Source organism: Caretta caretta, chromosome 7 (genome assembly GCF_965140235.1).
Source record: "Caretta caretta isolate rCarCar2 chromosome 7, rCarCar1.hap1, whole genome shotgun sequence".
NCBI classification, from domain to species: domain Eukaryota; kingdom Metazoa; phylum Chordata; order Testudines; family Cheloniidae; genus Caretta; species Caretta caretta.
This window is the reverse complement of record NC_134212.1, coordinates 1,816,912-1,839,575: the sequence shown is the minus strand read 5'-3', so window position 1 is coordinate 1,839,575 and position 22,664 is coordinate 1,816,912. Positions and strand designations below refer to the sequence as shown.

The window sequence follows — 22,664 nt, the reverse complement described above, 5'->3', positions numbered from 1 at the left end:
AATAAGGCTGTCAGGCCTTTGACTGTTCAGCTACCTTGGTTTCACAGTATATTATGAAAAGCCTTATGGCTCTGGTCTTGAGGAGACCAAATGGTTTCCAAGGCTTATCTAACCAACCTGCTATGTAAGACAGTTCTGCTCTTTTGTGAGGGGCAAGAAGAGATTCTGTTCAAGTTATAGCTAAGTCATTTTTTTACCCTCTGGTTTCCAACAGCCAAAAAGATGACTGGAATCCTGTCATGGTTCAGGGCAAAACAACAACAATGGTTACAAAGGAGAGCTCAGGATTCTGAGCTCAAGACTTGACTGGAGAGTATTTATGCCATCTAACTAGTGTTTTATTTTTAAATGTATTCAACTGTAATTTAAATATTCTCATCTTCTGTTACTAGTTTTGGGGTTTAGATTTTTGAAATAGAAATTCTTCACAGTCATCTTTTATATCAACAATTTCTCCTCCACCCCATTCAATCAGGAGAAGATAACAATAATGGAGACTACTGAAGCTATTACCTGGCTCTAATTTCTACTTTAACCTTTTACAAGTTGGATATTTGCTTCTTAGTTGAATCCTCCTTTGTAAGGTGGCTATTACAGGATACAAATTCAGTATGTCCTTGTATTCCTGCAATACTCCTTTTGCAATATTCCACTACTGAGAACAATGTAAATGGCTAGTAATTATACATACGGTAAACGACTGTAGTTCAAACATTATAGCAGTACTACCTGATCTAGGTTTTTGAAGAGGAGTATATCTTTGCACGCTTCCTGCAGTCTACATCTCTGCTCATCTGTTTTTGGATGAACTACCTGCAAGGAAAAATAAAAAAAACCCTGTCATGGCAGTAAAGAAATCTGATCGCAATCTGAAGCATACTTAACCTCACAAAGTGAATCACAACATTAAGTAAGAGCCTTGATGTAGCTAGAACCTCAAAAGAATGAAAAGTAAAAAAAAAAAAGATTTATATAGTGGCAATAATTGTTCAGGAACTCATATTTAAAAAAATTTGATATTCTGACAACGTATCTTTTTAAAGGACGTCCAGACAAAAACAATTACACAAATATTTAGAAAATTAAACTGAGTGAGCAAAAGCTGTTTTAATATTGCTCTTCAATGAACTATTTTATTGTTTTAATATTTCCTCACCATAACAGCTCCACTAATATTTAATATAACTAGAGCATTTAAGATATTTATATATCTTAAAAGTAGTTATTTGGAAAAAAAAGAATTTATTTTTAAATTCTGGAATTCTTTTCTACTCTTTCCCGCTTCTGAATTGTTTAGTGATCTTTAGGCACCTGAAATACAAAGCCTGTCCAAGAGACTAAATCAGAGTATTGCATGGGAGGATGGAAAAGAACCCCCAAAACACACACACACGAACTTGGAAGAAAAGGAAACAAGAAAACAATTCCAAGTAAAAAAACAAAGTCAGACCTCTCTTCTTCTAAACTGTTCTGTTCTCTCTTTCCTCCTAATTCAGAATTTAGGCGAGCAAAGAGGCACCAGGCACCAACTCAACTACTGTGACCATGTCTGATCCAGAGAGCTCTGTGCCTCTTATGAGCAAGAACTGGAAAAGAGACCCATGACTTTTATGAGGATGGGAGAGGTGAAGCTAGTGCAGAACGAGCTTCTCCCTGACAAATGACCCTTCCCAGGCACTTTCAGACACTAGGCACGGGAAGTCTGCAACTAAAATCTTTCCCTTGCACCAGTGAAAATTAGTCATCCATCCTAAGAGATGGGCTTATAAAAAGAGAACTGAGATCTCAGATGACAATAGCTTGTCCCAGTAGATCCGCACAGCCTACTAACAACAAAAGTTATTTAATTTTTTCTAAACTTAATATTAATTAAATCAAAAATAAATTTATAGAAGTATACTGTAAACCATGTTTTTAGAGAAAAATAGCCAAGAAAGCAATGAACAAGAAGGAGGAGGAACAGAGGATATCCCAGCAATAGCAACGTATGGAGCCTAACAATAAGTGTTGGTTCCACAAGAGAGTATATTTGCAGCCCCAATGGCCACAACTTTCTAGAAGGCTCCGATTTTGGTGCAGATGCACATGAGAGTGGGGTCTATATGTACAATAATTGAATTTGGTATTTTAGTTTTAGTAAGCCTTAAATTCCACTGAAAGTATCTGTAGTACTAAAAATCTTGATGAGATCCAAAATACATGGTATAGTACCCAGATACCTTTGTGAGGACCACAGTAGAAATACCTAGACAATACCGAAATCTTATGATACATGTTTCTAGTGGCCATAACCACCAGTAAATCATCTAAAGAACTTGATGCCAGAATTTCATCAGATGTCAAGACAAAAACCAAGAAAAACTGAAGTTTTAAGTTTTCTTTCCTTCAGATGATGTCTTCCCAGATAAAGAGAACTAATGTTCATTTCTTCAGAAAAATAATTCCTTATTATAATGAAAACAAAATCTAAGTAAATTCACTGGGGGTTAAAATTGGATAGTAAGCAGATAAGAGGATTAATTGCTTCAAATTAACCACACAGATAGCCAGGATTCTGAAAGAAAGCTGCACCATTAAGTACTTAGCCATTAAATAAAAAAGAATGAGAACACACTGAAAAACTTGATGTAAAAACAAATTTCTTAAGTCAAAATACTACTCAGGAATCAAAACCTCTTAAATGGTCGTTCTCAAACTTTTGTACTGGTGACCCCTTTCACACAGCAAGCCTCTGAGCACGACCGCCCCCCCACCCCATAAATTAAAAACACTTTTTTAAAATATATTTAATCCTATTATAAATGCTACATTCCAGAAGTACAAGTCCCTAAAGGAAATATCAATTCCTATCAACCAGGATTTTGTTATATACAGTTGCGCTCGAGAAATACAACTACAATATCTGAACTGTAACAATCCCTATAAATTGCCTGCATTTAAAAAGATACAACTGCTGATTATAGGCTCAAGCACATTTCAGCAAAGCATTTCTCACATAAGCAGCAGGCAAGCTCTCCCAGCACAGAACTGCTTTGATAAGGAAGGCAGTGGAAAACATAAGAGGTATTCTAGGCATCTAGACAGAGAGCTGTGCTAAAGCTTCACTAATTCTTCACACCAGCACCAGTGCTCCAGGAATTGTCTGAACAAGTGTTACCTAAGCAGATAATTAAGAAAGGAAAAGATTTAAGTTCATGTAGATTGCAGGCCTCTAGGTACAATTTTAAAATCTTTTTGTATAACAAGTTTGTAAGTTAAAGCCGATAATGACCAAAGGAATGCCTAGGGCAAAGAAACAACATTTCAGTAATTCTGCTTTTTCAGTAATCATTTCACTTTGCAGAATTAAATGTAGAATTAACAAGGGGATGATGCGCTTGCATATGTACATTAACCTATGCAAAAGACTGTGCCAGATGTAATTTGCCCACTCTTACCCTTGGTTCTGTATCTTCCTCTTCCTCATCTGGGTTGAAGGCTTCAGCACAAACTTAATAGGAAAAAGAAGAAGAAAAAGTTACATAAAAGCTGTATTTCACAGGAGCATAAGACAAATAAAATTTCAATTCCTTCCCTCTAAATTTGCCATTCTATATTTCACTTCTGTTTTTAAAGTGATTTTTGTATGAATAGTGCCATTATGTCGAAGGATGAAATCCTATTTATTATCAGAATAGACACATTATGGTCATATCCAGACACCAAAGTGAGGGGCACGAAAAAGACTGAGGAAGCTTCCTCCACATTGGCCAAACTACCTCTCTCAAAACTCTACCTCTAACCAGCAAGCTTACCTTCAAATTATAAATACAGTGCTCGTACGCACACATAGATTTTAATTCTGCAACGTCTTATAACCACATTCATAATGATCACGAACACCGATCCATTCACAAAACTTTCCCTAAACATTAAGAGGAAAAACCATCTTGTAGCCATGACCCCTCACTCACATACAATACATTTCAGAACTACAGACATCATCTATCAATTCACACAAACCCTTTATTAACAAACAAAACACAAAATATAACCAATAAATATGGTCTCCGTTAAGGCTATAAGATGCTGGCTTAGGATCAGAGAATGAAGATGTGGGCTGTGAGTCATGGAAAGCAGGTAGGCAGGATTGAAAAGGGGAACGGATTCGTGGAGTATAGATGGGTTGTTGAATGACTTATTTGCTTTTTATGGTCTGTCTTGGAGAGGAAGGGGGGAATATGGGATCTATCCATATTAAAGTTCAGGGTTTTTTTGGGTGGGGGGTGGTAGAGAATTTCTCAACTTTTAAATATGCATTAACACTAATAACTACTCAGATGCGTAAGTATCCACGGTGGATATGTAGAATCACATGCACTCTCCCCCTCCCAGAGTCCGTTTTATACCATGCAAACAGCCTGGACCCCAGAACTGTATTCCTTCCCAATGTCTCCTGTAGAGCCCCATTTCTCCTTGGGCACAGACTATTTCTGTGTCTCATGCACCTATCAGCACAATAGGCGGGCTCTGTCCCATAATATCTCTTACAGCTAAGCTAGCAGTTCTCAACCAGGGGTCCATGGCTCCTGGGGTCTGCGAGCCCTTTCAGGGGGGTTGCAGAGTCCCGCTACTGAAACCCAGTGCCCCAAGCAGCGAAGGGTGCAAGGCTGAAGTCCCAAGCCTTGGTGCTCCCCCTGCCCCCATGGGACTGAAGCAGGGAGAGGGCTGAAACCCTGATCTCCCCCGCCCCCCACTGAAGCCAGGAGCAAGGGGGGCCTGAGCCCCAAGCTCCCCCTCCCCCTACTGCAGCCAGGAGTGGCAGGGCTGAAATCCCAAGCTCCTCCCCCACCTTCTTGGAGCAGCAGAGCTGAAACCCTCATTTATATGAGGAAGCTCAGTGTTCTGCTTCTCAGTAATGAAATCTTTGTTCAGTGGCACGTTTGGTCCTGATGAATCCAAAGAAAATGATTTCCTGCATTTTTGAGATGAGCACAAATTCTGTCTCTCTAGTTATTCTGGGTCAGGGTCAGCAGCAGCAGGGATGAACCCAGAACTTCTGGATCTAAAACCATGAGTCTCTGTTGCCTAAGCTGAGGCACTCAGGTCAGTTAGCTCAAAGCCAGTGGCAGACTCAAACCACTATGTCGGTCCAGCTTGGGTTACATTAACATTTACATTTTACATTGGAAGAATCCTGTTTACGTTACCTTCAGTTCATCTGATTATTTGTTTTCTACCATTTCCTTCAACTTTGGGCATGTTAACCCTGATAAATTTATAAGTTGATATTGGTAATCACTAACCACAATCACTCGTTTGCACTCCTGAACAACAATTTTCACATTTACCACAGTCAGATTCCCTATGTAGTTGCTTCTCATTCTAACACTGAAGACTACAAAATAACATGAGCTAGCCAGCTCTGTAGAGAAACCGTTTATCAGATGCCCTGCCCATTTTCCAAAAGTTACTAGATTCTAGAAAGCCAGTAACACCCAACAGTTAACCACCAGATCCCTTCTCTCCAACATTCAATGACAGTTGATTCCACCACCATGCCCCCTTTCTCCGTTCAGCAATGACTCCAACCATTTCCTTTCTCCGCTAAGATTCTAAAACAGGTTAATAACTTTATTTCCTAATAGGCATAACAAGAATCTTGATGTTCTTATCTCTTCTTTTAAATTTTCAGAGTAGCTACAGCCTTCGTTTATAGATTAAAATTAGGGACTAGTGTTTTTAGTATGAGTAATTTTTTTTAAACACTTCAGTGATACAAACTGAAAACAAACAAAAAAAAAAAAAACAGAAAACACCGTCTTTCAGAATGCTGACTATCTCTCACAAATAAATCAAGCCCAAGAAGAAAATCTAGAAGTCAGAGGTATTTAAGTGGCAAAGGAGAAAATGTGTTTTGATTTTCAATTCTGGAACCCCTGGTTCACATTCAATTTACAGTAGAAAACAAGTGAAAACAGAGATCAGAAAAACGACTGCTTAGCCTAATTTGGAAAACTCAGTCTCTGCTCAGGACCAAAAGGGCTGCATTAGCAGAGTTGCTTTGTAGATCTTATGAAGTGCCCATGTGTTTGGTGCCTCTGGCTCTCATTACTGTCTTTCAATTTTAATAAGACTGTGAAATACTGGGGAAATGAATAACTGGACGACTACTCATAACATGATCTTGCCTGTGTCAAAATTCCCATTACAGCATATCAAAAAAAACGGCAATAGTTCGACCCATGCTGGCACCAGAGGCTATATTTTATTGCCATAATCTCTATCACTCACTCCCTCTACTTTATTTTAAATCTTTTCAGTGATGTGATGAGTGCAACCTGAAGGGCCAACCCTGGGTCCTGCTTTTCAAACAGTCTAGGATAATGATAATTTCTCCATAGGAAACATTTACAGAATTATATCTTTTCCTCCAACTGCAATTTCAGGTATACAGTAATCCAAAACATTTATATGGTGCTTTATCACATGACTATCTTATGTTGTCTTTTAAAAGGCAAGTAAAATACAATAAAGAGCCATAAACACAGGTTAACCTACCCACAGGTTAAATTAAAAAGACATGTTAAATATAGTATAGTATTAAAAATACTAAGATTAAGTTCCCCTAGGGACCAAACAGGGAATTTTCTGATGGAAGGCAAATGATAAAAGTAATTTATGAACAGCAAATCAAAACTGAAATCTGGCACCTTTACACTGAATAAATCACTTAGAGCTATGAAGAACATAAGAATGGCCATACTGGGTCAGACCAAAGGTCCATCTAGCCCAGTATCCTGTCTTCCGACAGTGGCCAGTGCCAGGTGCCCCAGAGGTAATGAACAGAACAGGTAATCAAGTGATCCATCCCCTGTCACCCATTCCCAGCTTCTGGCAAATAGAGGCTAGGGACACCATCCCTGCCCATCCTGGCTAATAGCCATTGATAGACCTATCCCCCTTGAACTTATCTAGTTCTTTTTTTAAATCCTGTTAGCATCTTGGTCTTCACAATATCCTCTGGCAAAGAATTCCACACGTTAACTGTGCTTTGTGTGAAGAAATACTTCCTTTTGTTTAAACCTACTGCCTATTGATTTCACTTGGTGACCTCTAGTTCTTTGTGTTATGAGAAGGGCTAAATAACACTTCCATTATTTACTTTCTCCACACCCGTAGTGATTTTATAGACCTCTATCATATCCCCCCTTAGTCCTCTCTTTTCCAACCTGAAAAGTCCCAGTCTTACTAATCTCTCCGCATATGGCAGCCATACCATACCCCTAATCCTTTTTGTTGCCCTTTTCTGAACCTTTTCTAGTGCAATACATCTTTTTTGAGATGGGGCAACCACACAGAATCATAGAATATCAGGGTTGGAAGGGACCTCAGGAGGTCATCTAGTCCAACCCCCTGCTCAAAGCAGGGCCAATCCCCAAGTAAGCAGGACCAATCCCCAACTAATGACCAATCCCCAACACATCTGCACGCAATATTGTGAATGCCGCTGCACATTCAGTGGACGTTTTCAGAAAACTATCCACAACTCCAAGATCTCTTTCTTGAGTGATAACAGCTAATTTAGATCCCATCATTTTATAGTTAGATATTGTTTTTCTGTGAGTTTAGTAAAAATTTAACAAGTTTTAATGATGGTTCTTACACTGGGTGTAAGCCAGCAACAACTTAACATGAGTAAAACAAGGGTTTAACTAATATCTTATACGTTGTTGGTCCCAAGACACCTTTTATCAACCTGACAATTTTTCAAATGTTCACTTTTAGAGATTTGAGGTGATAAAGAAATTTGGTTTTCAAAATGTGTGATTTTTTGACTTGTGTCCCTTGTAGTAGTATACATCCAATGGAAAAAGGCTTCTTTCATAGATACTAAGGTCAGAAGGGACCATTATGATCATCTAGTCCGACCTCCTGCACAACGCAGGCCACAGAATCTCACCCACCCACTCCTGCGAAAAACCTCTCACCTATGTCTGAGCTATTGAAGTCCTCGATCCGGTTTGTGAGGCGACAGTACCAAAACATTGGTGGTCTGGGTGATAATCTAAATTAAAATTACAGTGAGGTCTCATTGTAAAGGTTAAATGACAGAGCTATTACCAAGCAAGGAGATCTGTTATACTAACACCAGTAGAATCAAAAGTCTGAATGCAAAAAATGAAGGACACTTAAAATTTAACAAACCAACCTAATCCACCACAGCATAATGCAGTTCTGAACTTTTCCCATCAACAGCTGCCATTCATAACTCTGCAAGATCCTTTTCATTCACACTGGCTGTAGTGCTTGCTTTCTTCCCTGAAGCACGTTCACTGTCAGCCCCATTGGCATCTCCTTTAGCATAGCTATGAACCATGAGAACCCCAGCTTGGCCAAGAGTTTGTCTGGGCAAGAGTTCAGCTGACTCAGTCTGAAGAAGCAGAACACGCTGAAGAGCTGGACGGAAGGCTGCACTCTGCTTAGAAAACTACAACTTCTCTAAAAATTGTACTCCTACCTGGATATTTCATTGCAGTTACTTCTCCGCCGTCCTTAGTCTTAAAAAGATTTGATATAATCTATCATAAAAAGACATTTATGATCCAAGTTGGAAGAAGCTGGTCTAATTTTTAAGATTTCCCTCAGTCCACAGAGAGGTAATGCCTGCGCTTCCAGTCTTCAGAGACAATAAACCTGTTTAATCATTCTACTATTCAGAAATGTTACATTAAAAAAAAACTGCATATAGGAAGGCTTGATTTTTAACTCCTTGTCAGAGAAGCCAGGTGCCAAAGAATGAATAAATCCACACAGCCACTCACTACTTCCTTTTGCAGTGAAGGATCTCTTTGAATAAAAATGAATAGATCCTTGTGGTGATAGAGAGGTATACATTATACCACGCGCACACACACAATTTGGTATTACAGACAAACTAGTTTTGGTTAATTTGAAAACAAATGCCTAGCATTTACATAGCATTCCATCTTCAAAGCACATTGTAACAATCAATAAACCTTAGAACACTGTGAAGGATGTTTCTCCATTTTACAGATGAAGGCTGACGCACAGAGAGGTTAAGTAATTTCCCCAAGGTCATCTTGCAACTGAACCAGGATTAGGGAGGCTGTGTTGGTGAGTATCTGAGTGTCTGTTGTGGGGACAGTTGGACAGTTTGACCCTGTGCTTGATTGGTTGTTTGTTTGTTTGAAAAGTGTGAATTGCGAGTGCTTTGTTCCAAGTGAGCCTTGAGTGGGCCTGCTGTTACAAAAAGCCAGTCAGCTGAGAACCAGCTGAGCGGCTGAACAGCAGAGATGCTAACAGAGGGAGTTTGCCTGGGAGTTCGCCCAGGGAGAGCCCACTGAGGCTTACATCTTCCCAGCTTCTCTGAGTAGTTACTACAACTCCTGAGGAAGCTCGTAATATGGATGGGGAGCGTTCAGCTGTTGTGACCTGCACTGGATGTGCCATGTTTATCTTTCTTCCACAGGACAGAAGTGACTTTGTCTGTACAAAGTGCAAGCTGGTCTCCATATTGGAAGAGAAGGTTCAAGGTCTGGAGAAACAAGTATCGACCCTGCGTTGTATAAGAAGATTTCCTGGACAGACGTCAGGATATGCTTCTACGGGCACAATGTTCTGAAGATTCAGAGCAGGCTGCGCAGCAGGGACAGGAGGACAGTGAAAAAATCTGGCAGCATGTGACCTCCAGAAGAAGAAAGGGGAGCGTCCATGTACCAGCAGCACAGATACAGGTAAGCAACCATTTTCATGTTCTCTCCACAGGTACTAATGCAGAGTGGACTAGATGATACATCTGAGGGAAGGGAACAGAAGGAGACTCCACCAATTGGAAGGCAGGAGATGCACTGTCCTAGGGATGGGGTTTCCATGACCACCGCTCCCAAGAGGAGGAGGTGGGTGGTGGTGGTCTGGGACTCTCTCCTCAGGGGGACTGAGTCATCTATCTGCCACCCCGACAGGGAAAACCAAGAAGTCTGCTGCTTGCCAGGAGCTAGGATTCATGATGTGATGGAGAGACTGCCGAGACTCATCAAGCCCCCGAATTGCTACCCCTTCCTGCTTCTCCATGTGGACACCAATGATACTGCCAAGAATGACCTTGAGCGGATTGCTGCGGACTACGTGGCTCTGGGAAGAAGGATAAAGGAGTTTGAGGCGCAAGTGGTGTTCTCGTCCATCCTCCCCGTGGAAGGAAAAGGCCTGGGTAGAGACTGTCGAATCGTGGAAGTCAACGAATGGCTACGCAGGTGGTGTCGGAGAGAAGGCTTTGGATTCCTTGACCATGGGATGGTGTTCCAAGAGGGAGGAGTGCTAGGCAGAGATGGGCTCCACCTAACGAAGAGAAGGAAGAGCATCTTGGCAAGCAGGCTGGCTAACCTAGTGAGGAGGGCTTTAAACTAGGTTCACTGGGGGAAGGAGACCAAAGCTCTGAGGTAAGTGGGGACATGGGATACCAGGAGGAAGCACGAGCAGGACAGCATGAAAGGGGAGGGCTCCTGCCTCATACTAAGAAAGCAGGACAAACAGCAAGTTCTCTCAAGTGCCTATACACAAATGCAAGAAGCCTGGGAAACAAGCAGGGAGAACTGGAAGTCCTAGCACAGTCAAGGAATTAGGATGTGATTGGAATAACAGAGACCTGGTGGGATAACTCACATGACTGGGTACTGTCATGGATGGATATAAACTGTTCAGGAAGGACAGGCAGGGCAGAAAAGGTGCGGGAGTTGCATTGTATGTAAGAGAGCAGTATGACTGCTCAGAGCTCCGGTATGAAACTGCAGAAAAACCCGAGTGTCTCTGGATTAAGGTTAGAAGCGTGAGTAACAAGGGTGATGTCGTGGTGGGAGTCTGCTATAGACAACCGGACCAGGGGGATGAGGTGGACGAGGCTTTCTTCCAGCAACTAACAGAAGTTACTAGATCGCAGGCCTTCGTTCTTATGGGAGACTTCAATCACCCTGATATCTGCTGGGAGAGCAGATACAGCGGTGCACAGACAATCCAGGAAGTTTTTGGAAAGTGTAGGGGACAATTTCCTGGTGCAAGTGCTGGAGGAACCAAATAGGGGCAGAGCTCTTCTTGACCTGCTATTCACAAACCGGGAAGAATTAGTAGGGGAAGCTAAAGTGGATGGGAACCTGGGAGACAGTGACCATGAGACGGTCAAGTTCAGGATCCTGACACAAGGAAGAAAGGAGAGCAGCAGAATACGGACCCTGGACTTCAGAAAAGCAGACTTTGACTCCCTCAGGGAACTGATGGGCAGGATCCCCTGGGAGAATAACATGAGGGGGAAAGGAGTTCAGCAGAGCTGGCTGTACTTTAAAGAATCCTTATTGAGGTTACAGGGACAAACCATCCCGATGTGTAGAAAGAATAGTAAATATGGCAGGCATCCAGTTTGGCTTAACAGTGAAATCCTTGCTGATCTTAAACACAAAAAAGAAGCTTACAAGAAGTGGAAGATTGGACAAATGAGCAGGGAAGAGTATAAAAATATTGCTCAGGTATGCAGGAGTGAAATCAGGAAGGCCAAATCACACCTGGAGTTGCAGCTAGCAAGGGATGTTAAGAATAACAAGAAGGGTTTCTTCAGGTATGTTAGCAACAAGAAGAAAGTCAAGGAAAGTGTGGGCCCCTTACTGAATGAGGGAGGCAACCTAGTGACAGAGGATGTGGAAAAAGCTAATGTACTCAATGCTTCTTTTGCCAGTCTTCACGAACAAGGTCAGCTCCCAGACTGCTGCACTGGGCAGCACAGCAAGGGGAGGAGGTGACCAGCCCTCTGTGAAGAAAGAAGTGGTTCAGGACTATTTAGAAAAGCTGGACGAGCACAAGTCCATGGGGCTGGATGCGATGCATCTGAGAGTGCTAAAGAAGTTGACAGATGTGATTGCAAAGCCATTGGCCATTATCTTTGAAAACTCATGGCGATCGGGGGAGGTCCCGGACGACTGGAAAAAGGCTAATGTAGTGCCTATCTTTAAAAAAGGGAAGAAGGAGGATCTTGGAAACTACAGGCCAGTCAGCCTGTCATAAATATAAAGGGAAGGGTAAACCCCTTTGAAATCCTTCCTGGCCAGGGGAAAGCTCCTCTCACCTGTAAAGGGTTAAGAAGCTAAAGGTAACCTCGCTGGCACCTGACCAAAATGACCAATGAGGAGACAAGATACTTTCAAAAGCTGGGAGGAGGGAGAGAAACAAAGGGTCTGTGTGTCTGTCTATATGCTGGTCTTTGTCGGGGATAGACCAGGAATGGAGTCTTAGAACTTTTAGTAAGTAATCTAGCTAGGTATGTGTTAGATTATGATTTCTTTAAATGGCTGAGAAAAGAATTGTGCTGAATAGAATAACTATTTCTGTCTGTGTATCTTTTGTGTAACTTAAGGTTTTGCCTAGAGGGGTTCTCTATGTTTTGGAATCTAATTACCCTGTAAGATATCTACCATCCTGATTTTACAGGGGGGATTTCTTTATTTCTATTTACTTCTATTTTTATTAAAAGTCTTCTTGTAAGAAACTGAATGCTTTTTCATTGTTCTCAGATCCAAGGGTTTGGGTCTGTGGTCACCTATGCAAATTGGTGAGGCTTTTTATCCAACATTTCCCAGGAAAGGGGGGGTGCAAGTGTTGGGAGGATTGTTCATTGTTCTTAAGATCCAAGGGTCTGGGTCTGTAGTCACCTAGGCAAATTGGTGAGGCCTTTTACCAAACCTTGTCCAGGAAGTGGGGTGCAAGGTTTTGGGAAGTATTTTGGGGGGAAGGACGCGTCCAAACAGCTCTTCCCCAGTAACCAGTATTAGTTTGGTGGTGGTAGCGGCCAGTCCAAGGACAACGGGTGGAATATTTTGTACCTTGGGGAAGTTTTGACCTAAGCTGGTAAAGATAAGCTTAGGAGGTTTTTCATGCAGGTCCCCACACCTGTACCCTAGAGTTCAGAGTGGGGGAGGAACCTTGACACAGCCTCACCTCAGTCCCTGGAAAAATCATGGAGCAGATCCTCAAGGAATCAATTCTGAAGCACTTGGAGGAGAGGAAAGTGATCAGGAACAGTCAGCATGGATTCACCAAGGGCAAGTCATGCCTGACTCATCTAATTGCCTTCTATGACAAGATAACTGGCTCTGTGGATGAGGGGAAAGCGGTGGACGTGTTGTTCCTTGACTTTAGCAAAGCTTTTGACACGGTCTCCCACAGTATTCTTGCCAGTAAATTAAAGTAGTATGGGCTGGATGAATGGACTTTAAGGTGGATAGAAAGCTGGCTACATTGTCGGGCTCAACGGGTAGTGATCAATGGCTCCATGTCTAGTTGGCAGCCGGTATCAAGTGGAGTGCTCCAAGGGTCGGTCCTCGGGCCGGTTTTGTTCAATATCTTCATTAATGATATGGAAGATGGGGTGGATTGCACCCTCAGCAAGTTTGCGGATGACACTAAACTGGGAGGAGAGGTAGATACGCTGGAGGTAGGAATAGGATACAGAGGAACCTAGACAAATTAGAGAATTGGGCCAAAAGAAATCTGATGAGGTTCAACAAGGACAAGTGCAGAGTCCTGCACTTAGGACGGAAGAATCCCATGCACCGCTACAGACTAGAGACCGAATGATTAGGCAGCAGTTGTGCAGAAAAGGACCTAGGGGTTACAGTGGACAAGAAGCTGGATATGAGTCAACAGTGTGCCCTTGTTGCCAAGAAGGCCAATGGCATTTTGGGATGTATATGTAGGGGCATTGCCAGCAGATTGAGGGACATGATCATTCCCCTCTATTTGACATTGGTGAGGCCTCATCTGGAGTATTGTTTCCAGTTTTGGGCCCCACACTACAAGAAGGATGTGGATAAATTGGAAAACGTCCAGCGGAGGGCAACAAAACCGATTAGGGGACTGGAACACATGACATATGAGGAGAGGCTGAGGGAACTGGGATTGTTTAGTCTGCGGAAGAGAAGAATGAGGGGTGATTTGATAGCTGCTTTCAACTACCTGAAAGGGTGTTCCAAAGAGGATGGATCTAGACTGTTCTCAGTGGCAGCAGATGACAGAACGAGGACTAATGGTCTCAAGTTGCAGTGGGGGAGGTTTAGGTTGGATATTAGGAAAAACTTTTTCACTAGGAGGGTGGTGAAACACTGGAATGCTTTACCTAAGGAGGTGGTGGAATCTCCTTCCTTAGAAGTTTTTAAGGTCAGGCTTGACAAAGCCCTGGCTGGGATGATTTAGTTGGGGATTGGTCCTGCTTTGAGCAGGGGTTGGGCTAGATGACCTCCTGAGGTCCCTTCCAACCCTGACATTCTATGATTCTACAACTCCTATGCTTCTGGCTCCCAGTTCTGTACTCACACCAGTAAATCTGGGCATCCCATTAGATCCTGAACTGCTCTGGATGTTAAAGTAACACAGAAGCAGAGTACTTTGCACAAAATAAATTACATCATGCTACAGAATTTATTAAAAACAATGTAACTTTATGTGGAAGCAGTGTAGAAGGAGCTCACATTCGAATATGGGTAATGCCTTGATTTTGACTATCACAATTAATGTTTGAACAGTAATTCATATTTGCTACTTAATTTTTGCTTCAATTCTCTGAATGACCTTTTAAACAAAATCTTAAATAACAGTTAGTAAGTCATTTGTATTATATATGTTGTATGTGTCCTGAGAGATTAAAACAAGGCTTGTATATAGGTTTGCTTTTCCCAGCTCCAGAAAAAACAGGAAAGAAAAACAGAATGTAAACATACTGTTGATCCTATTCCAAACACTCCACTGTGAGGCAGCTTTCTAAGAGAGCCTCACTGATGACATAGCTGTCCATAAAAAAAGGTCTACTGGAAAACATGAGCTACTGCTATTTCAGCATACCCTGCTTTACAACATAATTAAAAATGAGCCTTCTGCCTTATTTGCAATGTTTTATCCAATTTCATAATCACAAGATATGTGTAACTGATTCAGATTAAACCAGCAACTGAGCACTAAAAATAAATAATACTTTATCTTGGTTACAAACATCAGGGAGAAATGTTTAATTTTACATTTAGCCTTTTTTGTACGGTACTCAAGACTCTAAGATTCCAAGAAATTAATCAGTAAATCTGTGCTTCCAAGATCAGCTTGTGTCTCTTACATGCAGATTTTTAAATGCAAGCAGTTAACAGAAATTATTTAGCTGATGAACACAAAGCAGCCAGAGTATTCTCCCTCCTGGAAATAGGAAATCCTCTCTCTCAATGCCCAAACAGAGAAATCCCTGCACTTTTGTACCTGTATCTGTAACACGTGAATTGCAAAGACAAAGGAATGTATTACATGAAAGAAGAACCAGCACCCTAGAAGTAGTGCATAAAAAGGCTTTTGAATTAAAATGCAAAAGAGAAAGCAGCAGTACATTTAGTGTTGAAAATTACCTACACCTTTCTGTCATCTATCATGACAGTAGCTTGAAGGATGTCTAAGTCAGCGATTCCCAAGCTTTTTACTAAGTCCACTCACCAACTGCATTTTGTCTTTTGTGGAGACACACACAATAACTACTCTTTTAAAATGTTTTTGATTCGAATGCAAACACAGAATTATGTGCTTTTCACACTGCTAGCACCTTTCCCCAGCCTCCTGTTCCCTCTTGTCCCATCTACCTCAGCCTAGCTCCCAACCCCGTTTGCTCTCCTAGCCCAGCCCCCCTCCCCTTTTAGCCTCCGCAAGCTGGGGACGTCCTGGTGCCCACCCCACAGTCACTCTACAGCAGCAGCTTGCGTCCTTGGACCTGGGCCCAGTCCCCCGCTCTGGGTGTCACAGTGCCACTCAATTAAATTTGTCCTGGCCACCCCTCCACCATGACGACAAACCTGAGTGGCGCTGTGACTTGGTGCACCAGGTTGCAATGGGAGCCTTCTCAAACAGAAGACCTGGCTCAAACCATCCCTCTTCCCCAACACTGTGCTTGGCCCCATTGGGGGAGTGCTTCCAGGGCATGTAGAGGTGATGGTAGGGGAAAGGGGATAGTGACAAAACAACCACAAAAATTCTTCCCAGGATCAACCACTTGGGAAATGCTGGTCCAAGTCCTAGAAGGCCTTCGTGAACTAATAATCGTTTTAGAAAATTACTTTCAAGAACTTTGAGACAGCGCTGCCTGTAAGTAAAGATGGCTTCATACCTGTGTCAAAATAGACCTAAAACTGGGTTTACATAAGAACAGCCATACTAGGTCAGACCAAAGGTCCATCTAGCCCAGTATCCTGTCTTCCGACAGTGACCAATGCCAGGTGCCCCAGCGGAATGAACAGAACAGCAAACATCAAGTGATCCATCCCATCACCCATCCCCAGCTTCTGGCAAACAGAGGCTAGGGACACCATCCCTGTACATCCTGGCTAATGGCCATTGATGGACCTATCCTCCATGAACTTATCTAGTTCTTTTTTTAACCCTGTTCTAGTCTTGCCCTTCACAACATCCTACTGCAAGGAGTTCCACAGGTTGACTGTGGGGAGTGTGAAACAATATTTCCGTTTGTTTGTTTTAAACCTGCTGCCTATTATTAATTTCATTTGGTGGCCCCTAGTCCTTGTGTTCTGAGGAGTAAACAACACTTCCTCATTTACTTTCTCCACACCCGTAGTGATTTTATAGACCTCTATCATATCCCCCCTTAGTCCTCTCTTTTCCAACCTGAAAAGTCCCAGTCTTATTAATCTCTCCTCATATGGCAGCCATACCACACCCCTAATCTTTTTTGTTGCCCTTTTCTGAATCTTTTCTAGTTCCAATATATCTTTTTTGAGATGGGGCAACCACACCTGCACTCAGTATTCAAAATGTGGGTGTACCATGGATTTATATAGAGGCAATATGATATTTTCTGTCTTATTATCTCTTTCTTAATGATTTCCAAGATTGTGTTTGATTTTTTGGCTGCCGCTGCACATTGAATGAATGTTTTACTACCCACAATGACTCCAAGATCTTTCTTGAGTTGTAACAGCTAATTTAGACCCCATCATTTTATATGTATAGTTGGGATTATGTTTTCCAATGTGCATTACTTTGCATTCATCAACATTGAATTTCTCTGCCATTTTGTTGCCCAGTCACCGAGTTTTGAGAGATCCTTTTGTAGCTCTTCACAGTCTGCCTGGGACTTAACTATCTTGAGTAGTTTTGCATCATCTGCAAATTTTACCACCTCACTTTTTAACCTTTTTTCATTTACAAATATATTCTTTTGTGCTTTTCTGCATGGGGGCACAAAAATATGCGGGCCATATCAATTCTGTCAGAAGTACAGAAGGTTCCTAATATGATTAACCATATACCCTGCAATATCGACAAGAAACATTTTGTATAGATTCTAGTCCTCTTAAATTAAAAGCACCTTTCTGTTACATGCATTATCCACAGAAAAACTGTAAAGAAAAGCTCAAGTTACCACAGAAATGGAAGCATACCAAGATCTCAAAACAGTTACTATGAGAGACCGTTTCAAGGAAAATATTTTTTTCTATATCCAGCCTTAAAAGGGGGATCTAATACTGAAGTCCTAGATGGTTGGGATCTTCTTGAGGCCTCTCTCGCCATGTAATATTACCGTAATTGTGATCAGCAGATACATTCGTGCTTTTATCTGTTTTCTCTGCTTTTGCTAAAGGCTGGTTGAAGTTTCTGTAGGGGCACAGAGTACTTTTCAGGGTGGATAAAATAAATCTGTTTAAAATTAAACTTGAAATTATGACAACCGACGTTCAGAGCTAAAATTACTATTATCTCTTCAAATTATTTAAATAAAAAATGCTCTATTAATGAGCCCTCAAATTTAATGAGTTAAACAGAGCTGCTTTTAAAATTACATACAGAAATGGGGAGGGAGGGAAGACATCTAATTTTTGAGGTCTACTCACATTTTTATGAATGTCGCTATGTAATGCATTATGTATATTATTTTCATACTGAAGCAAATTTTCCACATGTAAATATTTTCAGTTTGTTACGCAGAAAAGCTTTTCCCTTCATCACTTTTGGTTTCAGTTAGCAGCAGGTGCAGAGAGAATATTTGTTTTCATTTGGAAAAACTCATTCAAAATTAAGAAACTGGGAGCTGAAAGAGCGGGAAAGCTTGTTTTTCTCTTATAATCTATGAATGAGAACCAGATGGGAGAGGATGAGATCTAATCATTCTAAACCTGAAGGCTGTGAGGCTGAATTTTCAAAGGTATTTATAGGCACCTGAAGGCCCAGTGTGACCAGAAACAATTCATCAATTCACCAACTACAATTAGTACTAGCTTTGTCTAATAAATCAGTTTTAAATTAAAACATATTTTTTATAAGTTTTTTTTTCTTATGTACCAAGTACATTTAAGGTAGTTTTATTTAACTAACAATTTTAAAATGCTATTTTGTACATTTTTATTGAATTTAACTACCATCATAATGCAGCTTGAAACAAATCCTGAGTTTAAAAAAAAAGAATTTTTAAACACAATTTTACCACATTTTACATATGTTACATAAAAAAGTAAAATGTAAGAATCTGCATTAATGGATGTTAAGATACGTAATTGCTTAATAAATGTGTATAGATACAGGCTATCCTCCTGGTTGGTTAAAAGGAGTTACAAATTTTGTATAAAGCCTGCTATATTTGGTTGTAAATTAATACAGTTTAATGCTTATACCAACCAACCAACGTGAATAAATCTTTCTTTAGGACAAGAATTAAAATGTAGAAATGCAATAAAAAATCTAAAAAAATCAGTAATTTAAATCCTTCCAGGTTAGTACTTTTTGTCCATCTGGTGATTAATTTGTATTGTGTGGGGGACGATAGATCCTAGTTGGGTCAGGTATTATAAATAGTAGCTTTTATGTTATATATTTTATATTAAGGATCAGTACCTACAGCTTTAGACTTGACCTTTTTTGGTATGATCAGAAATATAAGCATCACTAAGCTGTTATCATGGAATTATTAAATATAACTTCAAGGTGAAATCTAATGTACCTATACAATATCAATTAACTAACTGAAGTTACATTTACTAATTTCTAAAAGTAAATTCTTTTATTTATTAAGCACTAATTATGCATGAAGAATTTTTAAAGAAGCCTCTGTATTCCAAAGAGAGGAAAAGGGCTTCTTTCCATTAATGTAATGGACGACTCATATTTCTTACGTGAGACCAGCCATACAATGCAACACTACTTTCATCTGCTCTCCCACACACTTAGCTTCTGCACTCATATCAGCATTTTTAAAGACAATTTATTGTCACTTGTAGTTATGTCAGTTCTGCAATGAAGACCAGCAAAAAATGACAAATGCATCAGATTATTTTTGTAATAGAGAAGCCATTAGTAACAATCTGCATTTCTAACATAAATCTCTTACAGATTACAGTTTGCATGTAAACACTCACCAGGAGTTGCCATACCAATAGTAGTTCTATTAAAATTGCAAATGGTGAAATAAGAGAACTCACAAAATATCAGAAGAAGCCAGACCTCCATTTTCAGTTAATCTTCTCAGTCCCATAATCCAGTACATTAAAAGTATGGAGAGTACATCATTTATTCTGAATTAGTTACCTGATTTTCTTCCATGAATGACTTAAGGTTAAAAGATGTTGGCAGAGGAGAGAAGAGGAAGGTGGCACCGTTAGAGGAGGAAAACACTTAACACTATGGCTAGATCTGCATCTCAGAGAATAGGGTGCAGGCTTTGGCTACTGTCATTATTGGGGTATCCAGAAGGAGTGTGGATTAATTCAACAGGACCCCAAAATTTTGTATTATATTGACCACCAGAGAGTAGACCTGAGATGAAGTTATAAAGTATATCAGGAAACTAATATAGTTCACATGCTCTTCATCCACCTACAGAAGATCTTCAGAGTTTGAATGTGGATTTAATGTGTATAAATTAAAGTTATAATTAAGGCTACAATTCTGTCATGGGTATTTTTAGTAAAAGTCAGTGACTGGTTGCAGCCAATAAACGAAAATCCACGGAAACCTGTTGTCAAGGTTCCTTCCCCACTCTGAACTCTAGGGTACAGATGTGGGGACCTGCATGAAAGACCCCCCTAAACTTATTCTTACCAGCTCAGGTTAAAAACTTCCCCAAGGTACAAACTTTGCCTTGTCCTTGAACCATATGCTGCCACCACCAAGCATTTAAACAAAGAAGAGGGAAAGAGCCCACTTGGAGACGTCTTCCCCCCAAAAATATCCCCCCAAGCCCTACACCCCCTTTCCTGGGGAGGGCTTGATAAGAATCCTCACCAATTTCTACAGGTGAACACAGACCCAAACCCTTGGATCTTAAGAACAATGAAAAACCAATCAGGTTCTTAAAAGAAGAATTTTAATTAAAGAAAAGGTAAAAGAATCACCTCTGTAAAATCAGGATGGTAAATACCTTACAGGGTAATCAGATTCAAAACAGAGAATCCCTCTAGGCAAAACCTTAAGTTACAAAAAGACACAAAAACAGGAATATACATACCATCCAGCACAGCTTATTTTACCAGCCATTAAACGCATTTCTAGCTAGATTACTTACTAACTTAACAGGAGTCGTGAGGCTGCATTCTTGATCTGTTCCCGGCAAAAGCCTCACACAGACAGACGAATCCTTTGTTCCCCCCCGCCTCCAGATTTGAAAGTATCTTGTCCTCTCATTGGTCATTTTGGGTCAGGTGCCAGCTAGGTTACCTCAGCTTCTTAACCCTTTACAGGTGAAAGGGTTTTGCCTCTGGCCAGGAGGGATTTTATAGCACTGTATGCAGAAAGGTGGTTACCCTTCCCTTTATATTTATGACACCTGTGATCTGTCCCTGACTTTTTATAAAAATACTCTGGGGAAGGGGGGAAACAAAGAGAGAGCTGCCGGTGCCTGCAGCTGCTCCAGCCCTTCTGCTGCTCCTGTGACAGGAGCTGACTACTGTTGCTCCAGCTCCAGAGAGGCTGGCCCAACTCCAGCCGCTGCTCCAGTAGCTGGGGACAGCTGCCCCAGGTCTGGAGGCTGGTCAGCTGTTCCAGCAGCCGCTGCTCCAGCCCTGCACCAGAAGAAGTCACAGAGGTGTCGGAAAGTCATGGAAACTGTAACCTCTGACAGAATCATAGCCTTAGTTATAATCAATATAAACATAAAACAAATACAAGATTGGACAGAATAAGTTATGGACATCTAAGAACTTGTCTACTTGAGAAAGTCGCTCCAGTTTAACCTAGATTCTGATTTTAAACTGATTTAGTTAAACCAGTGCAAACCCATAAGATACTCTTAGTTTGGTTTAAGAATGGCAATATTTTAGTTTTGTTTATGTCAACTGGTAACAGGTTTTATAGCTAAACCAGAGTAAGCCACTCTGAAACCAAACTAAGTGTCTGCACACAGGTTTTCATTGACTTAAAACATTTCAACATTACAGCATAAACAAGGTGTTGGAGAGATTAAACAAACATTCCAATGGGAGAGATTAGGTGAAGAGAAGAATCAAACTGCTGTTGTATGTACCAAGTGTCATGAACAGCAAATTCCTTTTTAGCTGTCAAAAACATTTTTAAAAGCAATGTACCACCACTTGTGATGTACAGAAAGAAACTTAACTGAGCAAGAAAACTGAAAAGGAACTAAAATAAAGACGATGAAGAATGCAAAGATTTGCATTCCACTGAGGAACTGGAGAACGAAGTAGGTAACTGAAAACCCACAGAAAGTTACTCAAGCAGCAACTTGCTGCTCACAGAACATTGCACATCGTGAATGAAAAATGGAAAATGTGATTTATACTGGAATATGGAAATCAATGGATGGCAAGCAGAGCAAGAGCCATCAGGGACAAGATGAAAATATTAAGTAGGAGCCTTCACAGACAATTTATGATGGCATGTTGTGGCACAAAGGCTCTGTGAGTAGTTTAGGATGGTTACATGACTTCAGAGTAATAAACTCACCAGTTACATGAAATACCCAAAGTGAGTACCTATAAAATTTTCATGTATGCTGTATGGCAACAGTTTACAGAGAAACTATTTTAGCAAGTGGACATAAAAGGGAGATACATTTAAACTAAAATTTTAGAAGACTATAAATTACCTAAGATAGCTTTTCTGTACATAATGTTGTCACAATGTTAAGGTATATGTGAATCTAAGGTACCCGTCAATGCCAGCTGACAAAGGGTTTACCATTCTGTTACAGTAACTCCCTGACAAGCCTGGCAAACTCACAACACCCAGCACTTTGCTTTCATGGTATTTATCCAAAGTGGGTCAAGTGTGATATCTACTAAAAGCTTAGGTCACACTCATCCTTAAACACTGCAAGATGTATGTACAAGATGATATTTAAGGAGTTGTGTATATCTATCTATATCTACTGGGAAATGTTTTAAAGTCTGAATCAAAGTGGCGTTCACAAGCAGGTTTTGACAACGGCTGTATATTCACCTGTCTGCCTTTGTTCACATGTAAAAGAAGCATCCAAAACACTGAAAGTTCATTTCCATACAGTGTCAACATGAGGATGTGAAGGCAACATGGAACTAGCACATGAGGGAATAAGCCACAGGGGTTATCCTGATTCTGGATACAAAACAGTGGCTTTGGGAAACGTAAGGGGAAGGCAAAAAAGACATCCTTTCATC

General features: G+C 40.7%; 1 protein-coding gene and 1 long non-coding RNA gene across 2 annotated transcripts in view; one reads left to right on the top strand and one right to left on the bottom strand.

Moving 5' to 3' along the window:
- The window catches only part of LOC142072665 (uncharacterized), a 63,690-nt gene extending 51,446 nt beyond the window's left edge, over window positions 1-12,244 (top strand). The window contains exons 2-4 of the long non-coding RNA XR_012669173.1: window positions 9,037-9,117; window positions 9,473-9,737; window positions 11,723-12,244. This is a non-coding gene — a long non-coding RNA (uncharacterized LOC142072665). The remainder of the gene's footprint in view (window positions 1-9,036; window positions 9,118-9,472; window positions 9,738-11,722) is intronic.
- The window catches only part of PRKAR2A (protein kinase cAMP-dependent type II regulatory subunit alpha), a 163,157-nt gene that overhangs the window by 47,992 nt on the left and 92,501 nt on the right, over window positions 1-22,664 (bottom strand). The window contains exons 3-4 of the mRNA XM_048859373.2: window positions 3,438-3,490; window positions 730-813 (exon numbers count right to left, since the gene is read on the bottom strand). Of these exons, the coding sequence (XP_048715330.1) occupies window positions 730-813; window positions 3,438-3,490 (137 nt within the window). The remainder of the gene's footprint in view (window positions 1-729; window positions 814-3,437; window positions 3,491-22,664) is intronic.